Source organism: Schistocerca cancellata, chromosome 2 (assembly GCF_023864275.1).
Source record: "Schistocerca cancellata isolate TAMUIC-IGC-003103 chromosome 2, iqSchCanc2.1, whole genome shotgun sequence".
In the NCBI taxonomy this organism is placed as follows: Eukaryota; Metazoa; Arthropoda; class Insecta; order Orthoptera; family Acrididae; genus Schistocerca; species Schistocerca cancellata.
In genome coordinates, this window is record NC_064627.1 from 255751312 (window position 1) to 255770011 (window position 18700).

At 39.0% G+C, this 18700-nt stretch overlaps 1 protein-coding gene across 1 annotated transcript in view; it reads left to right on the forward strand.

Annotated features, from left to right (window-relative positions):
- The first annotated feature begins 234 nt into the window (after window positions 1–234).
- Window positions 235–18700, forward strand: part of LOC126161588 (glutathione S-transferase 1-1-like) — a 50835-nt gene continuing 32369 nt past the window's right edge. Inside the window, exons 1-2 of the mRNA XM_049917533.1 lie at window positions 235–364; window positions 15880–16089. Coding sequence (XP_049773490.1) covers window positions 15887–16089 — 203 coding nt within the window. The 5' untranslated portion in view covers window positions 235–364; window positions 15880–15886. The remainder of the gene's footprint in view (window positions 365–15879; window positions 16090–18700) is intronic.

Here is an 18700-nt window from a genome sequence, read left to right on the forward strand (position 1 = left end):
TCCTTTTAAAATTTAATCCAAAATAGAATGTTTATGTTTGCCACTGTCAAAAAGTCTATATATCTACTTTAAGTAATAATTCAAAAGTTTTCCTGTAGATTTATTTTTGTTGAGGATAATAACCCTCCAGATTCAAAACGTAAACTGTCACCTGTAGTTATGTCAGCACTGCAGGAAGCAGCTGACGCTACCTTCCCCTTAACCCTCAGCGCCAAAACCCCGCGCAAACCCATCGTTCCCCACAAACACAGTGGATGGAGTGAAGCGTTAATTTAAACGACTCGTTCACGAGCTGCCCACCACTACAATATTGGTGTTCTGTGCTGCGGAGGTTATATCACAGAACAGAACACGCGGGAATACGGTAGGCGGTATTTCAATATCGTTATAAATGTTTTGTTGAAAGTGTGAGAACATCAAATGTGTTCAACTTTACACTTCTTTGTAAAACTCTTATAACACCCATTATCGCTTACTGCAATCTTTACTTCACTTTGTGGCGTAGCCTACAAATGAAAATAACTCAGAAACTGGTATGTGGACCAAACCGGTATCGGTAATATTTATTGTTTCACTTCTTTATCTGACACACGATTAACATGACCATTACTGTTACGTGACAGTGATGGGATGATATACAACAATCATGTATGGTATCGGTGTCGTTAATACTTGTGGGAATGGGCGTTTCTTAGCTCCGTAAGTCAAGTCAACCACGGAGAGGTGGTTCTTCCAAATCATTTCGGGTTCAGTAATGTAAATAGCAATTATTAACGTTAGCTGAATTTGAATAGCACGAACTGTTAGTGCACTGTAGTGTGCAGTGTAACATCTTTTCTACGTTATATTTGCCGTCGAAATTCAGTTTAAGAGAAGCCTAAAGGATTTATTGGTGGCCAACTCCTTCTACTCCGTTGATGAATTTCTTAGTAAAACCAACTGATTTGTATATAAGTACAACATAACTTCTGCACAATTTCAGTGCAGTAATGTGTTCACTGAAAATGTGTGTGTGTGTGTGTGTGTGTGTGTGTGTGTGTGTAATCTAACTTCTGCACCATTTCAGTGCAGTAATGTGTTCATTGTAAATAAGTATTACAGTAGTTGTAATACATGTTTATTACCCTATAAATAAATAAAAAACTTTATTTTAAATTCAGTGCATTAGTATTTGTAAAATGACTCTTAGTGTTCATTAAAAATGACGATCATTCCACTTGGGACCTGTGGAATGGTACATTAGCTTATTTGTTTTAGTTGTAAATATTTGTCATGTATTGTTGTTTTTCTGACATGTTCCACATCCTGGAGGACCTCCTCACTGCGGATCAATTGGAATGAAAGTAAATCTAATCGATCATAATAGCCTGTATCACGAACTGTGAGTTTTTCGTACGATTGCAGTAACATATGATCGATGGATATTTGGGACAAGTATTGCATTTATGTAATTGGCAAAGAGATGAAAACAAATTTAGCATCCTGTCAGCAACAGAACACACTGTAACAGGAATAGCATTGAAGAGGATATTTCGCGTTTCGGCACCAATGAAACAAGTTGTCATAGCCATATTAGAGGTTTTGACTCAACTGCTCTGATATATCATGTTCTTCTGTAAAAGCTTTGCTTAGAACTTCTGCATATGGATAATACTGAGACAGCATTGCAGTTACAAAAGTGAATCGTAGCAGATGCATTTTTCACAGATGTCAAAGCTACTGGGGAGGGTAAGTTTTGGTATGTAGTTGATGTTACTTGTCAAAATAGATCTGTAGTTAGTTTGATTCGTTAGACAGTTTTTATACAGCCGTCAGCGAATCGACCAGCATATGGTGGCGTGCAAAGTGTTCATAAAGTTGTAGCATGTAGATAAACATAGATGGCTTGTCTTAAATCTTCATTTATCTTGCACATAGTTGAGTCAGTCTTTAAGTCAGAGAATTTTAATGAGTTGGAATAGATTTTAGCCCACAATTGACACAACAGGTGAAATGTGTGTATTAATCTGACAATTTTTGGAATGTGTTCAGCCCATCTTCATATACACTGTTGTGTTTGTCCTGTTTTCAAATATGCCATGTAATCTGTAAACATGTATATTGGTACTGGTTTCTTATGTACCTAACTGAATACTGGCACATCAGTAAGTACCATCATTGACACAGTACTATTTATTTACTTATGTTGTTTGTTTTGGCAAATGTCTGATCAATAATGTATATAGTCCTGAAGATGTAATGATCACAATCCATAACAAATTGCGCTGATAATACATTTCAGTTGTGCCAGAGGTGGTGGACTGGTGGTAGCTTTATACTGCAAGTGAGAAGTTGCTGCAACAGCACATTCACTTACACCACGAATAAAATGATTGTAATGAGTCTTTTCCAATTTTTTTTGAGAAGGTAATAAGTTTGTTTCTAAATTAATAAATATCTTGGTATTTTTATTGGCTCCAACCAGCTCTTATTTTTTGTAAGTGTCAGAGATTAGAAATCGTGCAACTGTGTGCTGCTAAGAAGTAGGGTTTTTCATTTTACAAAAACAATCAATGAGAATGTTTGGGACTGTGAAATGAATCAATGAGCAACAGAGATACCAGTTAGCATGAGATCTTCTCATTGTGATTCCTTGTAGTGTCAAGCTGTATTGTCTTAAATTTGTTACCGCCAACTGTGAATCTAAAATCTCAATAGTGGAAGTGCATTAGTATAAGGAACCTTAGGCATGTTAATTAAAAAACACAGACACACATCGTCACAATTTCTGGACAGTTTAGGCCTACTCACACAACATATATAATATTGATGATGCCAGATACTGATCATTCATCAGTCACAAAATACATACACCATAATAGCCGTTCATAGCTTGGCTACATGTAAGTGCACAGTTGGAGGTCTGTACTTAAACTGTTCGCCCACCATTCTCATAACATTAACATATTTCTCAACAATTCTGATAGTGCATGGTACACTTCGCAAAGTCCATAAAGATTTTCATCGCTGCAGTTAACACAGTCTATTCTCATACGAAGTCACGGTCCAAGTCCTTCTCCTGCCTTGCATCTGGCTATTTATAGTCTCATCCTTTGGGCAGTAATGCATCACTTCATGGTTTTTAGCATATTACAAGAGAATGCTTCGTTAATTTATGATACAGAAGGGAGAATATATAAAACTTGTCCGGCTGGATTTTTAGCATCAATTACTTAATACACCATGTTGTTTGAATACTCGTGTTTTACAGAAACATGAGGCACTACTATTTTATTTTATAATGATATTGTACTTTTGTGTTCAACAAAACTTCCGCAGCTTCTAAGAGAGAGACCATTTATAGTTTATTTAACAGAAGTTTAAGCTTTGAATATTTCCCTTAAAAATCAAAGTTTGAGAGGTCTAAAGATCACTGAGTTCAGAAAATTTCAGGCTATAGTACTATGAGAGCAGAATTTTGAAATATTAAAACATATGAGTGGGTTGTGTGTTGAAATCATATCTTAATTAATTAATAACTTTTGACTTACAGAAATTTAGTCAAAATGAATCACTGTCTTAGAATCAGGAACAATTGATTTACAAAGCTGATTATTTTGTTGGTTCTTAAGTTTCAGCTTTTACCCATGTATTTTTGCATGGTAGGCCTAATGAAATTATATCTCCTAATTTACATCTACACTCCACAAACCACTGTGAAGTGCATGACAGTGTATGACACATTGACCCAGTCATTAAGGTTTTTTTCCCATTTCATTCATGTATGGGACATGGGAAAAATGATTATTTGAATGCCTCTGTGTGTGCTGTAATTTATTCGAATCTTATGTCATGATTCCTATGTGCATAATATGTGGGGGTTTGTAGTATATTCCTGGTGTCCTGAAACTTTGTTAGTAGGCTTTCCCAGGATAGTTTGTTTGTCTTAAAGAGTCTGCCACTTCAATATCTCTATGACTCTCTCCCATGGGTCAGATAAGCCTGAGACAATGTGTTGGCTTTCTCTGTATATGTTCAGTATCCCCAGTTAGTCATATTTGGTACAGGTCCCACACAGAGCAATATTGTAGAATGGGTCATGTGAGTGATTTGTAAGTGATTGTACTTCCCCAATATTTTACCAATAAACCAATGTCTGCCTCCTGCTTTACACACAACTGAGCCGATGTGATCATTCCATTTCATATCCCTACAAAGTGCTACACCAGAGTATTTGTATGAATTGGTCAATTCCAGCTGTGATTCACTGATATTGCAGTCTTAGGATACTACAATTTTTTTTTCATTTTTTGAAGTGCACAATTTTACTTTGCTGAACATTTAAAGCAAGTTTCCTAACTTTGCAACGCTTTCATATCATATCAAGATCTGGATGAACACTAATGCAGCTCTTTTCAGACAGTAATTCATTACAGATAACTGCATCTGCAAAAATTCTGAGGTTCCTATTAATCTTGTCCACCAGGTCATTAACAAACAGAATGTACAGCAAGGGTCTCAAATCATTTCCCTTGGGCACATGTGAAGGTACTTCATCTGATGATGACTCCCATCCAAGACAACATATTGTAATGTAAATGGGTAGATAAAAAACACACACACACACACACACACACACACACACACACACACACACACACACACACACACATACAGATTTAACTTTTACAAGCTATCAGAGCCAGTGGCACCTTCTTCTGGGAGAAGAGAGTTGAAGGAAAAGGAAGATAGGTGAAGAAAAAGGACAGGAGAGGTTTAGAGAAAGGGGTACAGTCCAGAAAAGTCACCAAGAACCCTGGGTCAGGGGAGACTTGCCAGACGGGATGAGAAGGAAAGATTGATCGTAAGACAACATACTCAGTCCAGTCACAAATTTCACTTGAGGACCCATATGATTGAACATTTGACAGTAAGTGTAGATGTGGTACTGAGTCAAATGCTTTTCAGAAATCGGTAAATACTGCACCTGCCTGTCTGTCTTGACCCAAAGCTGTCAGTGAGAGTATTGTTAATTGGGTTTCACATTATCAGTGTTCTCAGAATCCATACTGACTGTCGTCGAAGAGGTCATTCTGTTCAAGATACCTTATTATGTTTGAACTCAGAATATGTTCTAAGATTCTACAACAAATTGATGTTAAGGATACTGGACAATAGTTTTGTGGATCACTTCTGCTATACTTAGATGGGTGTGACCTGTGCCTTTTTCCAAATCTCATGTGTTTTCCTTTCTAAAGGAACATGTGAAAATGGAGTTAAGCATTTCAGCATTTGCTTCGCTAACCTCAATTTCAATTCCTGTGTCATTTGCTAGGTTCTGTGTACACTAACTTTGGTGCCACTAACCACTTTTACATATGAGCAGAATTTCTTTGGGTTCTTGTACTTTGGTAATGATTGTTGCCACCACAGCCAGACATGTCCTGAATTAATTAACTTTAAAGGGGAAACAATTAGCCTATCTCACAGTGTTCATGGTTGGAGACAGTATGTTTGTAATGATACTATGTGAAATCCTTTACCAAATGTGAAATGTGTTGTGGCTGTATAAATAAGAGTTTATACAAAATTAATTTTAACGATTAGTTGCAAATACTATTAAATATCAGTTGTGCAGACAAGTAAGTGTGATAGTTACAGATCATTTGAAGAAATCTCATTAAGATAATGTGGTACATATTTCACACAGTATTCTTATTGCCCACTTTTGCTGAGTAATACTGGATAGGGAATGGAGGGGGAATGAACTGAGTGTCCCAGCATTTACAACGAAATAAAAAAAAATGGAAATGTCATGTGGCTAGGGCCTCCCGCCGGGTAGACCGTTCACCTGGTGCAGGTCTTTTGATTTGACGCCACTTCGGCGACCTGTGCGTCGATGGGGATGAAATGATGATGATTAGGACAACACAACACCTAGTCCCTGAGCGGAGAAAATCTCCGACCCAGCCGGGAATCAAACCCGGGCCCTTAGGGTTGACATCATTCAGTGATATGTTATTAATTGGTTGACCTATTACTTTCTTTTGATTATTGGACACCTGATTAATGCGCACTGTGCATGTTGGTCCAAATGTATGGTTATCCAGGAAACATAACCATGGAAAAATGGCAAAGTAATGTCATAAACAACATGACTTACTGCTGTGCATTTGTTGATTATGCCACAACGTATAGTAAATGTCATGTCATAAAAAAGTATTGAGCATTATTACTTAACTTGCAGCATTTGATCTGTGGAGCATGAGGAGTTAGCAATTAACTTAAGCTTTGATATTGGGTTTTGGCATTAAATGATGAGTTCTCTTCATCATTGATGCATCGTGTTTGCAAGCATGAGGGGGGGGGGGGGGGGACTTTTGTAACTTAGCTTCAAATTGCAGTGGAGCATCCTGCTGAACTATGGCACTCTGATGTCGTAGCCTATAACATATTCTGAGCTTGAGCATAATGAGACATCTCAGACAGAATAAACTCCTTGCCATCCTGTACAGATTCCAAAAAATCAATCGTGCAAAACCCAATATGTGCTTTTCTAATGTTAAAATACTGAAAGCCATGAGTTACGATAACCAAGTGCATGAGTATGTATTGATCAAATTCTGAAAAGCATTTAACTCTGTACCATATCAATGTCGATTGGTGAAAGGACTACCATATAAATTTTTAAAAAAGTAACTGGATTGAGGATTTCATGGTATGAAAGATACAGCATGTTATTGTGGACGGAGAGTTGTTGATAGAAGTAGAAGTAACTTCAGATGTTCCCTAGGGAAGTGTGTTGATACTTTCACTCTTCATGTTGTGTAATAATAGTTGACAGATAATATTAATAGTAACCTCAGAGTTTTTTACTGTTGATGCAATTGTTTATAGTGTAGTATAATAGATTAGAAAATGAAACACTTGAAGTAGTAAATGAGTTTTGCTAATAGGGAGAAAAATAACTGATGACGTTAAAGTAGAGAGGATAATGTAGATGGCAATGGCAAGGAAAGCATTTCTGAAGAAAAGAAATTTGCTAACATCGAGTATAGATTTAAGTGTCAGGAAGTCGTTTCTGAAAGTATTTGTATCGAGTGTAGCTCTGTATGGATGTGAAACGTGGGTGATAAATAGTTTAGACAAAAAGAGAATAGAAGCTTTCGAAATGTGGTGCTACAGAAGAATGCTGAAGATTACATGGGTAGAACACATAACTAATGAGGAGGTACTGAATAGGATTGGGGAGAAGAGGAGTTTGTGGCACAACTTGTGTTTCAACTTCTCACGGTGTAATGAATAGTCTATTAAATTTCGGGAATGCAGCTGCGCAAATAAAACTTCCTCCACTGATATTTCGGCCACATATTGTCCAGCCATCCTCAGAGTGAGTCACAAGACTGACAATAAGATGCGAAGCATGGCCTTACATGCTCCACTGCAGTGGTATTGTGCATGCTGGTCACAGACGCTGGTCATCGGCAAGGAAATATGCTTACACATGCGCCGCCTGTGGCGAAGGCATACTGATGTTCGATTCGCTTATTGATGTATGTTCGGTGGCGGTGACACCATGACAACTACTCAGCAGTTGAATTACCTCAAGAGCCGGATTCCATACTTTGTGCAAATTAAAACCATTGTCTCTATTTATTAATTTATTAACTAATCTGATCTCTATAGCTTCCTTGAAGACAGAATCCCAAAAGGAAGAGGTGGATGTTAAAATCTTCACATCACTGTAATTCAGGGAATGCCCTGTATCAGTACAATGTTCGGCAACAGCTGACTTGTCTCTCCCTCATAAGCGTGTGTATCTTAATGCTCCACACATCTCTCATGAATGGTGCGAGTTGTTTGACTCATGTATGACTTCTCACAATCTCCGCAGGAAATCTCATACACACCCGCTTTACGAAGCAGTAAATTGTCCTTTATAGAGCCGAGTAGAGCTGCAATCTTCGTGGATGGCCGGAAGATCACCTTAACACAGGGTTTCTCAAGAATACGGCCTATCTTCAAGGAAAGAGCACCCAAATATTGCAAAAACTCATTTGATATGAAGGAATTAATACTTCTTCCCCATCATATGCCTGCATTCCAAGTTTTCCGTTGAATGATCTACAAATTTGCTGCGGAGAAAATCCATTTGCTTTAAAAACGCTCTTGAGGTGTGTTAGCTCTTCTTGCAGATTCTCTATATCGGATATACAGTGTGTCCTATGCACTAAAGCCTTAAGGACACCTATGGTCTGTGAAGGGTGATGGCAGCTACTCGCATGTAGATATAGATTTGTGTGTGTTGGTTTTCAATATATGGCATGCCCTAATGTGCCATCACCTTTACAGTTCACGACAACATTCGGGAAGGGGACGCAGCCGTCATTTTCTATTTCCATAGTAAATTTTATAGTAGCATGGATATAATTCAAATGCTCAAAAAATTGATGTAATTCATCCATCCCATGCGGCCACACCACAAATATGTCGTCCACGTATCTCCAGAAGACCGTTGGTTTAAAACTTGCTGAGTCAAGTGCCTTGTTTTAAAAGTCTTCCATGGATAAATTAGCTAGCAGGGGGGAGACGGGGCTTCTCATAGCAATGCCATCAAGCTGCTCAAAAAATTCACCATTAAACTGAAAATAAGATGATAAAAGCACATGTTCAAATAAGGCCATAGTGATCTTATCAAAATGTTGGCCGATGAGAGATAGTGTCCTTTAAAGGTACCTGGGTGTTTAATGATACCACATCAAAACTAACAAGCACCTCTGTACTTTTCAGCCTGATATTGCTAAGTCTCTGGATAAAATCCATAGAATTACGAATTTGGTGACTGCATTTTCTTACCAATGGTTTTAATAAGAAAGCTAAATATTTGGCAGTAAAATACGTTGGTGAACCAATAGTGCCCGTTATAGTCACGTCCCCTTCACTCTCACCCTTATCAATCTTGTGAAGTTTAGGAAGACCATAAAAGCTCGGTGGTACTGCACCTCGCACTTTTAAACTTATTGTGACTTCCTTTAGTAGTGATGAAGCATTCAGCAAGGCAGCAGTCTTATTGTCACCTTGTTGGTAGGATCTTTGTTAATCTTCTGGTATGCACCAGAACTAAGTAGACCTCATGTCTTTTCCTTGTAGACTTCTTGAGACAAAAGGACGGTAGCATTACCTTTATTAGTACGCAGGATGACTGTCAGTATCCTCACACAGCTTTCGTATTGCACATCTATCTTCCTTGGAAACATTACTTCTTTGTGGATGATGATTTGTAATTGCTCGGCAAGTGTCACATCTGATTTCTTCAGCAGAATCCTCTGACAGCGGTCGAACAGCTTCTTCAATGGCACTGATGAAAGATGATATCAGCAAAGTCTTCGGACTAGGAGCAAAATTTAGCCCTTACCCGTCAAGTATATGACAGGACGTGGATTCGCGAAGTGGCTACAAAAAGACAGATTGCAAAGTAAAGGTGATTGGACCAGCCTTGCCAAGTGTACTCTGTTGTTCGATGTCCTGTCATAAATTTTATGAGCAGATTGATGGCGTTGATATGGGAAGCCCCTCTCCCCACTGGTAGCTGATTTATTCATGGAAGACTTCGAGGACAAGGCACTTGACTCAGCAAATTTTAAACCAACGATCTTCTGGAGGTACGTGGACGACACATGTGGTATGGCAGCACGGGATAAATGAATTACATAGATTACCTGAGCATTTGAGTTCTATCCATACTACTGTAAAATTTACTATGGAATAGAAAACGACAGCTGCCTCCCCTTTTTGGATGTTGTCGTGTGCCGTAAAGATGATCGCACATTAGGACATGCCATATATGAAAAACCAACACACACAAATCTGTACCTGTGTGCCAGTAGCTGCCATCACCCTAAGGTCATAAGTGTCCTTAAGACCTTAGTGCATATGGCGCACTGTATATCCGATAAAGATAATTTGCAAGAAGAGCTCACACACCTCAAGAGCATTTTTAAAGCGAATTGATTTTCTCTGCAACAAATTCGTAGAGCGTTCAATGTAAAACTTACAATGCAGGCATATGATGGGAAATAAGATAGTAATTCCTTCAGATCAAATGAGTTTTTGCAATATGTGAGTGTTCTTTCCTCGAAGATAGGCCGCATTTGTTAGAAAAATTGTGTTGAGGTGATCTTCCGGCTACCCACAGAGATTGTGGCTTTACTCATCTCTATAAAGGAAGATTTACTGCTTTGTAAAGCAGGTGTGTGTGAGATTCCTTGTGGAAGTTGTGAGAAGTCATACATAAGTCAAACAACTCACACCATTCGTGTGAGATGTGTGGATCATTGAAGATACACACGCTTACCAGCACCAGACAAGTCAGCTGTTGCTGAACATTGTATTGATACAGGGCATTCCATGAATTACAATGATGTGAAGATTGTAATATCCACCTCTTCCTTTTGGGATTCTGTGTTCAAGGAAGCTATAGAGATTAGATTAGCTAATAATTTAATAACTAGAGATATTGGTTTTAATTTGGACAAAGCATGGAATCTGGCTCTTGAGGTAATTAAACTGCAGAGAAGGTGTCATGGTGTCACCGCTGCCGAACATACATCAGTAAGCAAATCGAATGTCAGTATGCCTTCACCACAGGCGGTGAATGTGTGACGTGGAAAAAGAAAATTATTTGAATCATTTCTCATGAGCCAATCATTGATATACAGGTATATCAAGAAAAGCAATGTATCCATCTATCGCCCACCAGACTCATCTCCTGATGTAATCAAAAACATTAGAGAATACCTCAGTTCGTGTGTACTTAAGTAATCTTTGGTGGAGACTTTAATTATATACTGAGAGATGCTGCATGAAGTGTGCTTGGCTGTCAAGAGGGCAGTGTGTGAAGCCTTCAATAACTACCGTAGCAGAATATTGTCAAGTGTTCCTTCATGAAACCCAGAGAAATTCTGATTGCATGTGAAGGCACAAATGTTAGTGTCCAGTCCCTAACGAATGAAGCAGGAGATGAAATTAAGGGTAGCAAAGCAAAGGCTGAAATGCTTAACTATGTTTTCAGATGTTCCTTTACAAATAAAAATCCAGGAGAATTTCCCCAATTTAATGTTTGTACCACTGAAAACTTGAGTGAAATAAGTATTAGTGTCACTGGTGTTGAGAAACTGCTGAGACAGTTTAAACTGAAAAATGCTCCAGGACCCAAAGGAAATCCTAGCAGATTCTGTACTGAATTTGTGGCTGAACTAGTCCTTCTTCTAACTGATATATTGTAGATCGCTCAAACAGAAAACCGTGCTCAGTAGTTGGAAAAAAGTACAGGTCACAGCTGTCTCCAAAGAGGGTAGTAGAAGTGATCCAGAAAACAACCCTCCAGTGTCCTTGACACTGATTTGTTGTAGAATCTTAGAACATATTCTGAGCTCAAACATGAAGTATCTTGAATGGAGTAAACTCCTCCATGCCAGTTAGCATGGATTCTGAAAACACTGATTATGTAAAACCCAACTAGCACCACTCACGCCTGAAATACTGAAAGTTTTGGATCAAGGCTGTCGGGTAGATTCAGTCTTTCATAATATCTTAAAAAGCATTTGACTCAGTGCCACAACTATGCTTATCATCAAAAGTTCAGTCATATTGGGTCTCAAGTAAAATTTGTGACTACTGAAGACCGTTTGGTAGGAAAGATACAGCACAGCACTTGGACAGAGTGTCATCATCATTTGTAGATGCAACTTCAGGTGTGCCCCAGGAAAGTGTGTTGAGACCCTTGCTGTTCATGCTGTATGTTAATGGCCTTCTGGACAGTATTAATAGTAACCTAAGAATTTTTGCATATGTTGCAGTTACCTATAATGAAGTACGATCTGAAAGAAGCTGCATAAATGTTCATTCAGATCTTCATAAGATTTCAAAGTGTTTTGGCAACTTGCTTCAAATGTTCAGAAAAGTTAAATTGCGCACTTCAAAAAATGTAGGAAAAAAAGTATTATTCTATGACTATGTCAGTGAATCACAGTGGAAATTGACCAACTCATACAAATACCCTTGTGTAGCGATTTGTAGGGATATGAAATGGAATGATCACATAGGCTCATTTGTGTGTAAAGCAGATGGTAGACTTCAGTTTATCGGTAGAATACTGAGGAACTGCAATCACTTACTCATGTGATCCATTCTAGGATATTGCTCAAGTGTGTTGGGCCTGTACTAAATAGGGCTAACTGGGGATACTGAATGTATACAGAAATGGGAATATGAATGGTCTCAAATTTGCTTAACTCATGGGAGAGTATTATCAGGATGCTGAAGAAACTGAACTGGCACACTCTTGAAGACAGGTATAAACCCTAGAAAGTCTACTAATAAAGTTGCAACAACCTGCTTTAAATGATGATGTTAGGAATATACTACATCCTCTTACATATTGCTTACATACAGAATAATTACAGCATGCTCAGAGGCATTCAAACAAACTTGCATGAATGGAATGAGAAGAAACCCTAATAACTGTTACAATGGTATGTATCCTCAGTCCCGCACTTCTTGGTGGTCTGCAGAGTATAGAGGAAATAGATGTTGATGTAGAACAGAACCTTTTTGCACACTCCACTGTTCATAATTCCAGTCATTTCTATTTGGTGTGGATTCGACATACTTCAACAATATTCTAGAATGGGTTGCATGAGTTTTGTAAGAGAACCCTATTGTAGACTAATTGCATTTTCCCAGTATCCTGCTTTACGTATGGCTAAGTCAATGTGATCATTCAATTTCATAACTGTATGAATTGTTACACCTGGTATTTGTGAGTTGACTGATTCCAATTGTGACTTATTTTATTGTAGCCAGAGAATACTACATGTTTGCATTTTATGAAATTTCTGAACATTTAAAGTATGTTGCTTCATCCTTGCACTGCTTCAAAATCTTAGCATTGCCTGACTGAGTATTTGTGCTGTGTTTTTTAGACAGTACTTCATTACAGTAACTGTATAATAAAAAAACAGAGGTTACTGTTAATATTGTGTACCAGAATGTCTTAATATACAGCAAGGGAGCCAATTCAATTCCCTGGGGCATGCCTAAAGCTGTTTATAAATCTCTGGATGGTTCCATTCAAGATGACATGCTACATCCTCCCTATCAAGAAATGTCAATCCAGTCACAAAGTTTTTTTGATGTAATGTATGACAGTACTATTGTTAATAAGTATCGGTGCAGTGCTGACGGTGAGTCAAATTCTTTTCATAAGTCAAGAATTATTGTGTCTACTTAACTGCCTTGATCCATGGACTTTAGGATGTCAATGAGAGAAGCACATTTTAGATTTTAAAAAACCAATATTTTTCAAATTCATACTGGTTGTGATGGAGTAAATGCTCTGGGAAAGGGGTGGCTGGTGAGATGCTCAGAGGGATGCAGCTGGTTTGCCAGCTAAGAATGCAAGAGGGAGGGGTGACAGGCGCATTACCTCCTGCCACCCAAACCTAGTCCACCAACAGATTTCCCATGCCATATCCTCAAACACCCTCAATCCTCCCACCACCCTCAAGAATTACCTACGAAGGAACTCTCCCCAGTCAGCCAATATTACCTTGCACTGGAACAACTGAATCGTAGGGTTTTGATTATCTCCCATTGTTCCCTGAAATGAGAGAAATCCTGCCCAAGATCCTTCCCAACTTTTCTAAACTGGTGTTCAGTCACCCACCCAACCTACACATCATCTTAGTCCACCACTGTGCCACTCCTACTTTCAACCTGCTACAAGGATCATAGACCTGTAGAAGGTTTAAGACCTGCCCAAACCACACACCCAGAACTTTCTGCTTCAGACCTGTCACAAGCTTACCCTACCCCACCAGAGGCTGGGCCGTCGCTGAGAGCAGCCATGTCGTAGACCAACTCTACTGCAAACACTGCACAGTTTTTTATGTAGGTATGATTACCAGTCATCTGTCCACAAGGCTGAATGGCCACTACCAAACTATTCCCAAGAACAAAGGGTTGGGGTTGAGTTGTTTGGGGGGAAGAGACCAAACAGCGAGGTCATCGGTCTCATCGGATTAGGGAAGGAAGTCAGCCGTGCCCTTCCGAAGGAACCATCCCGGCATTTACCTGGAGCGATTTAGGGAAATCACGGAAAACCTAAATCAGGATGGCCGGATGCGGGATTGAACTGTCATCCTCCCGAATGCGAGTCCAGTGCAAGAACAAAGTTGACCACACAGTGGTACAACATGCAGCTGAACACAACATGCTCAGTTTCATTTCTCCTTCACACTCCGGGCCATCTGGGCCCTTCCCACCATCACCAGCTTCTCTAAGCTACACAGCTGGAAGTTACACACACAACACATTGTTTGCTTCCGTAGTCATCCTGGCCTCAATCTCTGGTAACCTGCTATTCCCACATGTTACACCCAACAGTTGCTCCTCCCTTTGTCCTGTTGGCTCCTACCAATCATGTCCCCATGTCACCTTCAGCAAGCAGTGCTCTCCACCAGCTTCAACAGAAGTGTCCAACTTGTGCAGCTGCCATCCCTCCCTCCCACATTACTAGCCCGCAAACCAGCTGCCTCCCTCTGAATCGCTAGCCAACCACCCTAACCCCTCTCCTTGCCTCCCAACTCTGTCCCTCTACCCACCCAACCACCCCACCCAACACAACCCTCGCCTCACCCCAGTCCACCCTACATCAGTCCACCTGCCGAAATGAGGCACTGATGTATGTCCAGTTGGCACCATGTTTGTTTGTTTACTTTCTATGTGTATTTTACAGTAGCTGAAAAGGGTTACTCCGCAACCCAGCGAGTCTTCTTTTATTGTGTGCATGCCTGTCAGTGACTCAATGCATCTGCTTTTCAGTGACTGGTCTCCTTCAGTCCCAAAGCTCCAAAGCTCTTTCAAAGATCATCAGTTTTCATTATTATAAAGCAGAACATCATGCCATAAAAGCATAATTTCTTAAGAGGCAGCATAAGAACAAGACACTGTAGACATTGTAAATATAAGACTGCTCTTTTTTAGTACTGAAGGTCAGGCCTTTTGTTTCATCTTTGGGGCATCAAATCAGTATTTAATGGTAATTGTGTGGCAACATATAATTTATGGAAGTAATCCTCCAGTGCAAATGTACAGTCGTGGGAATCACTCCAGGTTCTCAATCTCAAAACCTAGTGATTTGTTCTCTTGAAATTTCCTGTGAGATTGTGGTATATGACTAATTTTACTTGCCAAGGTGGTAACAGCATTGGCCCTGCATTATTCTGTGCACTCAGTTGGTAGGCTCATTTTTGTGGTAAAGATCTGCTGTATATGTAGCATGCTGCTGGAAATCCTTATATTGATAATCATTTGCTTGCTTGTGGAGTTTCGTTTGCTGATAAGGTGTGTATGGGAACTGGGAGTGGCGCAGTAATCCTTAGATCAACAGATACAATAACTAAAATATATTTCATACTTAGCCATATTTCTGTAGAAGATAATTCTTTAGAACGATAGGTAATAAAAATATTCAAAATAAAGTTTGTCATTTCTTCAAGACAATACAGTAAGATGGATTTGGTAGTGCAAAACGTGCCAAACCGAGCTTCATGAATTTTTTAATTTGTTGACTCTAATTTAACTTTTTATTCACTCCAAGGACTTTTACTTAATATGTTTAATTTAGTGTATAACCAGTAATGTGCATTTGAACCGAGTATCATGAGATAAAGACTTAAACTATTTTCTGTCTCCATTTACACACCTATTCAGCTACCACCTGAATGTGTTGACATGATGATCACATATGAATACCACATGTTACACTTTCGACACATTTTTATGCATTGATATTATTCAGCATGTAGTAACTTACTAAGAAGCAATTTCTTTCAGCAGTTTTGCAATGGCAGCTCTTGACTTTTATGGTATACCAGGGAGTCCACCCTGCAGAACAGTTAAGATGGTAGCTGCTGCCATTGGTGTGAAACTTAACAGCAAGTTTGTAGACCTTGATGCTGAAGAACATCTGAAGCCTGAGTTTCTGAAAATGAATCCCCAACATACGATTCCTACAATAGATGACAATGGTTTTTATCTTTGGGAGAGGTGAGAACTGTTCTAATAATGTTCTAGCATTTAATCAAGTTCAAATAATTTGTGTACTTCATTTCACAAAAGATCCTGCACTCTTGTATGTATCATTTTTTAAAGAATATATTCTTATTATTAACCACAAGCACTATCAAGAGTAGATGTAGTGTTCTGTTTTTGCACAATTACAAAAGTCCTTCAAGAGGACGCCATGTGACACACACACACACACACACACACACACACACACACACACACACACACACAATATATTGGCTATACATGGTTGTTCCTGCAGACAAGTTTTGTTGGAGTTGAAAGAATTGTGGTTAGGGAAAATTATAAAGGAGAGGAAGTATCAGGAAGGAAAAGAGGGGGGGGGGGGGGGGGGGAAGATGGCTCTCAGCAGGATTAAAATGTGTGTGTGTGTGTGTGTGTGTGTGTGTGTGTGTGTGTGTGTGTGTGTGTGTGAACAGGAACTAGATGTAAAATATCTAGGTACATGAATAGTAGGATGAAAAATTTCAAGTGAAGGAAAGTGAGGTTGTGGGGAAAACCAAGATGGGGACAATTGGAGGAATAGAGAAATGAATTACAAGAAAGGAGCTTATTTTTGGGTTGCCTTTCCCTCCCAGAGAGAATACAAATGACAGAGATAATGAAGAAGTTGTTGAAGTCTTTATGTTTTTGCACACAAATTGTTCAGCACATAGTAGAGCTTGTAGTTATCCACAATTTTGTGGTGGGCATCACACAGGTACCATCTGGTTAGTTGTCATACTAGTGCTTGTGAAACAACTGCATTAGATGTTGGTTGGATTGGTGTATGCAGAATTTTGCACTAGTTTGGCTCACAAGGGAAGGATGAGTTTACAGTGTTGATCTCAGAAGACACACAAAAAATTTTATCATTTAATTAAAGAAATATAAAGATGGATCTGTAGTAGATTTTAGTTTACAATTTGTGTACTGTAATTAAACAATTTGTTATGAAATTTCACTATAAACAAACTTTACTTAATTTACGTCTATTAATGGATGACTGAGATGAATAAATAACTGGGGTATGATGTTTAATAATGCAAGACTACAAACGCTATAGCAGCTTTGAATTTGGAGTCTTGACAACACTTGTTATTGCCCAGCCCCCTATTTCAGTGGCCCTTAAAGAGCACCAGGCTGGGCACAAAGACAAAACCTGTGAAGCACTTGAGTGCATACAGTAGCAGTTCGTATTTTTACGCATAAAAGACATTGTGTTAACTCCCACAGCGACAACAGCAATATGCAGATGCTTAGAGGATAATTCTTTGGAAAATTGGAGAATTTACCCATTTCATTTCTGAGTTGCAGATGAAAGTATGGTGTTAATCAACTTTAAAACAATGTTTTATTGCAAATTTTCAAAAAACCTGGGTGTAAGAGAAACAGAGAGAGAGATTTTTTCCCAAATTTATGTTAGTATGATGCATTGTTGTGTGTAAGAGGTCTGTCCAAAAAATTTCAGAACATTCGTAATTTCATGCCAGTTGTATGTTGGAGTGAAATATGGTTGGTGTCCCTGTGTTTAATGTGACTGCCAGAAGTTTCATTTTGGTATGTCTGTTAGTTATTATCCAGTGCTGTATTGAGCAGAACATTGTCACACAGTTTGCAAATTTCGAGATGACGTGGTTAGAGGAGTTATGCACCTGCATTAAATTTTGCATGGATCTCAAGAAAACCTTATAGAGACACACCAAATGATGCAGGATTTCTATGGTGACAAGTGCTTAAGCAATACTCAGTGTTAAGAATGGTTCATATGATTTAAAAATAATGAGACAGAAGTTAGATGACCCTCGTTTAAGATGCCATTTATTTACGGACGATGTCAGGAATGTGAATGAAATTGTGCATGCCAATTGGAGACTGACTGTCAGAGAGGTTGTAGAAGAATGTAACATTCCAGTTAGATCATTTAATGGAATCCTGACACAGCATCTTGGAGTGCATCGTGTTGCCACCAAGTTTGTCCCACAGTTCATGAATCAAGACCAGAAAGACCTTCTCCTTGCGATCTGTGGAGAGCTTTTGGATCACGCAACTGAGAACGACATGTTCCTTAAGAGAATCTTAACTGGTAATGAGATAGGGGGGTCTACAGTTATGACATTGAGACCAAGGTTCAACCTTCACAATGGGTCAGGAAAGATTCTATGACACTAAAAGAAGTTTGTCAGATTGGGTCAAAGTCATGCTGATGGTTTTCTTTGACTCTGAAGGATTATTTCATCATGAATTCGTCTCACAGGGACAAACTGTTAATCTGTGGTAATATCGGGACGTGTTGCATCATCTGCGAGGAAATATGAGAAGGAAACGGTCTGAAATGTTGCGAGATAATTCATGACTTGCATAGTGATAACGCACCTGCACATTCAGCCCTGTTAGTATTATTGCACAAAAAATGAAATCTCTGTGCTGCCTCATCATCTGTACTCTCCAGATCTGACCCCTGTGGAGGTTTTTTTTGTTTTCAAAGTTGAGAACCCCATTGAAAGGATAAAGATTTGTATTGTGTACATAGTTCCGCGTAGTCAGTGCGTACACAACTTTCCCACTAGAGCACGCCTCGCTAAGCGCA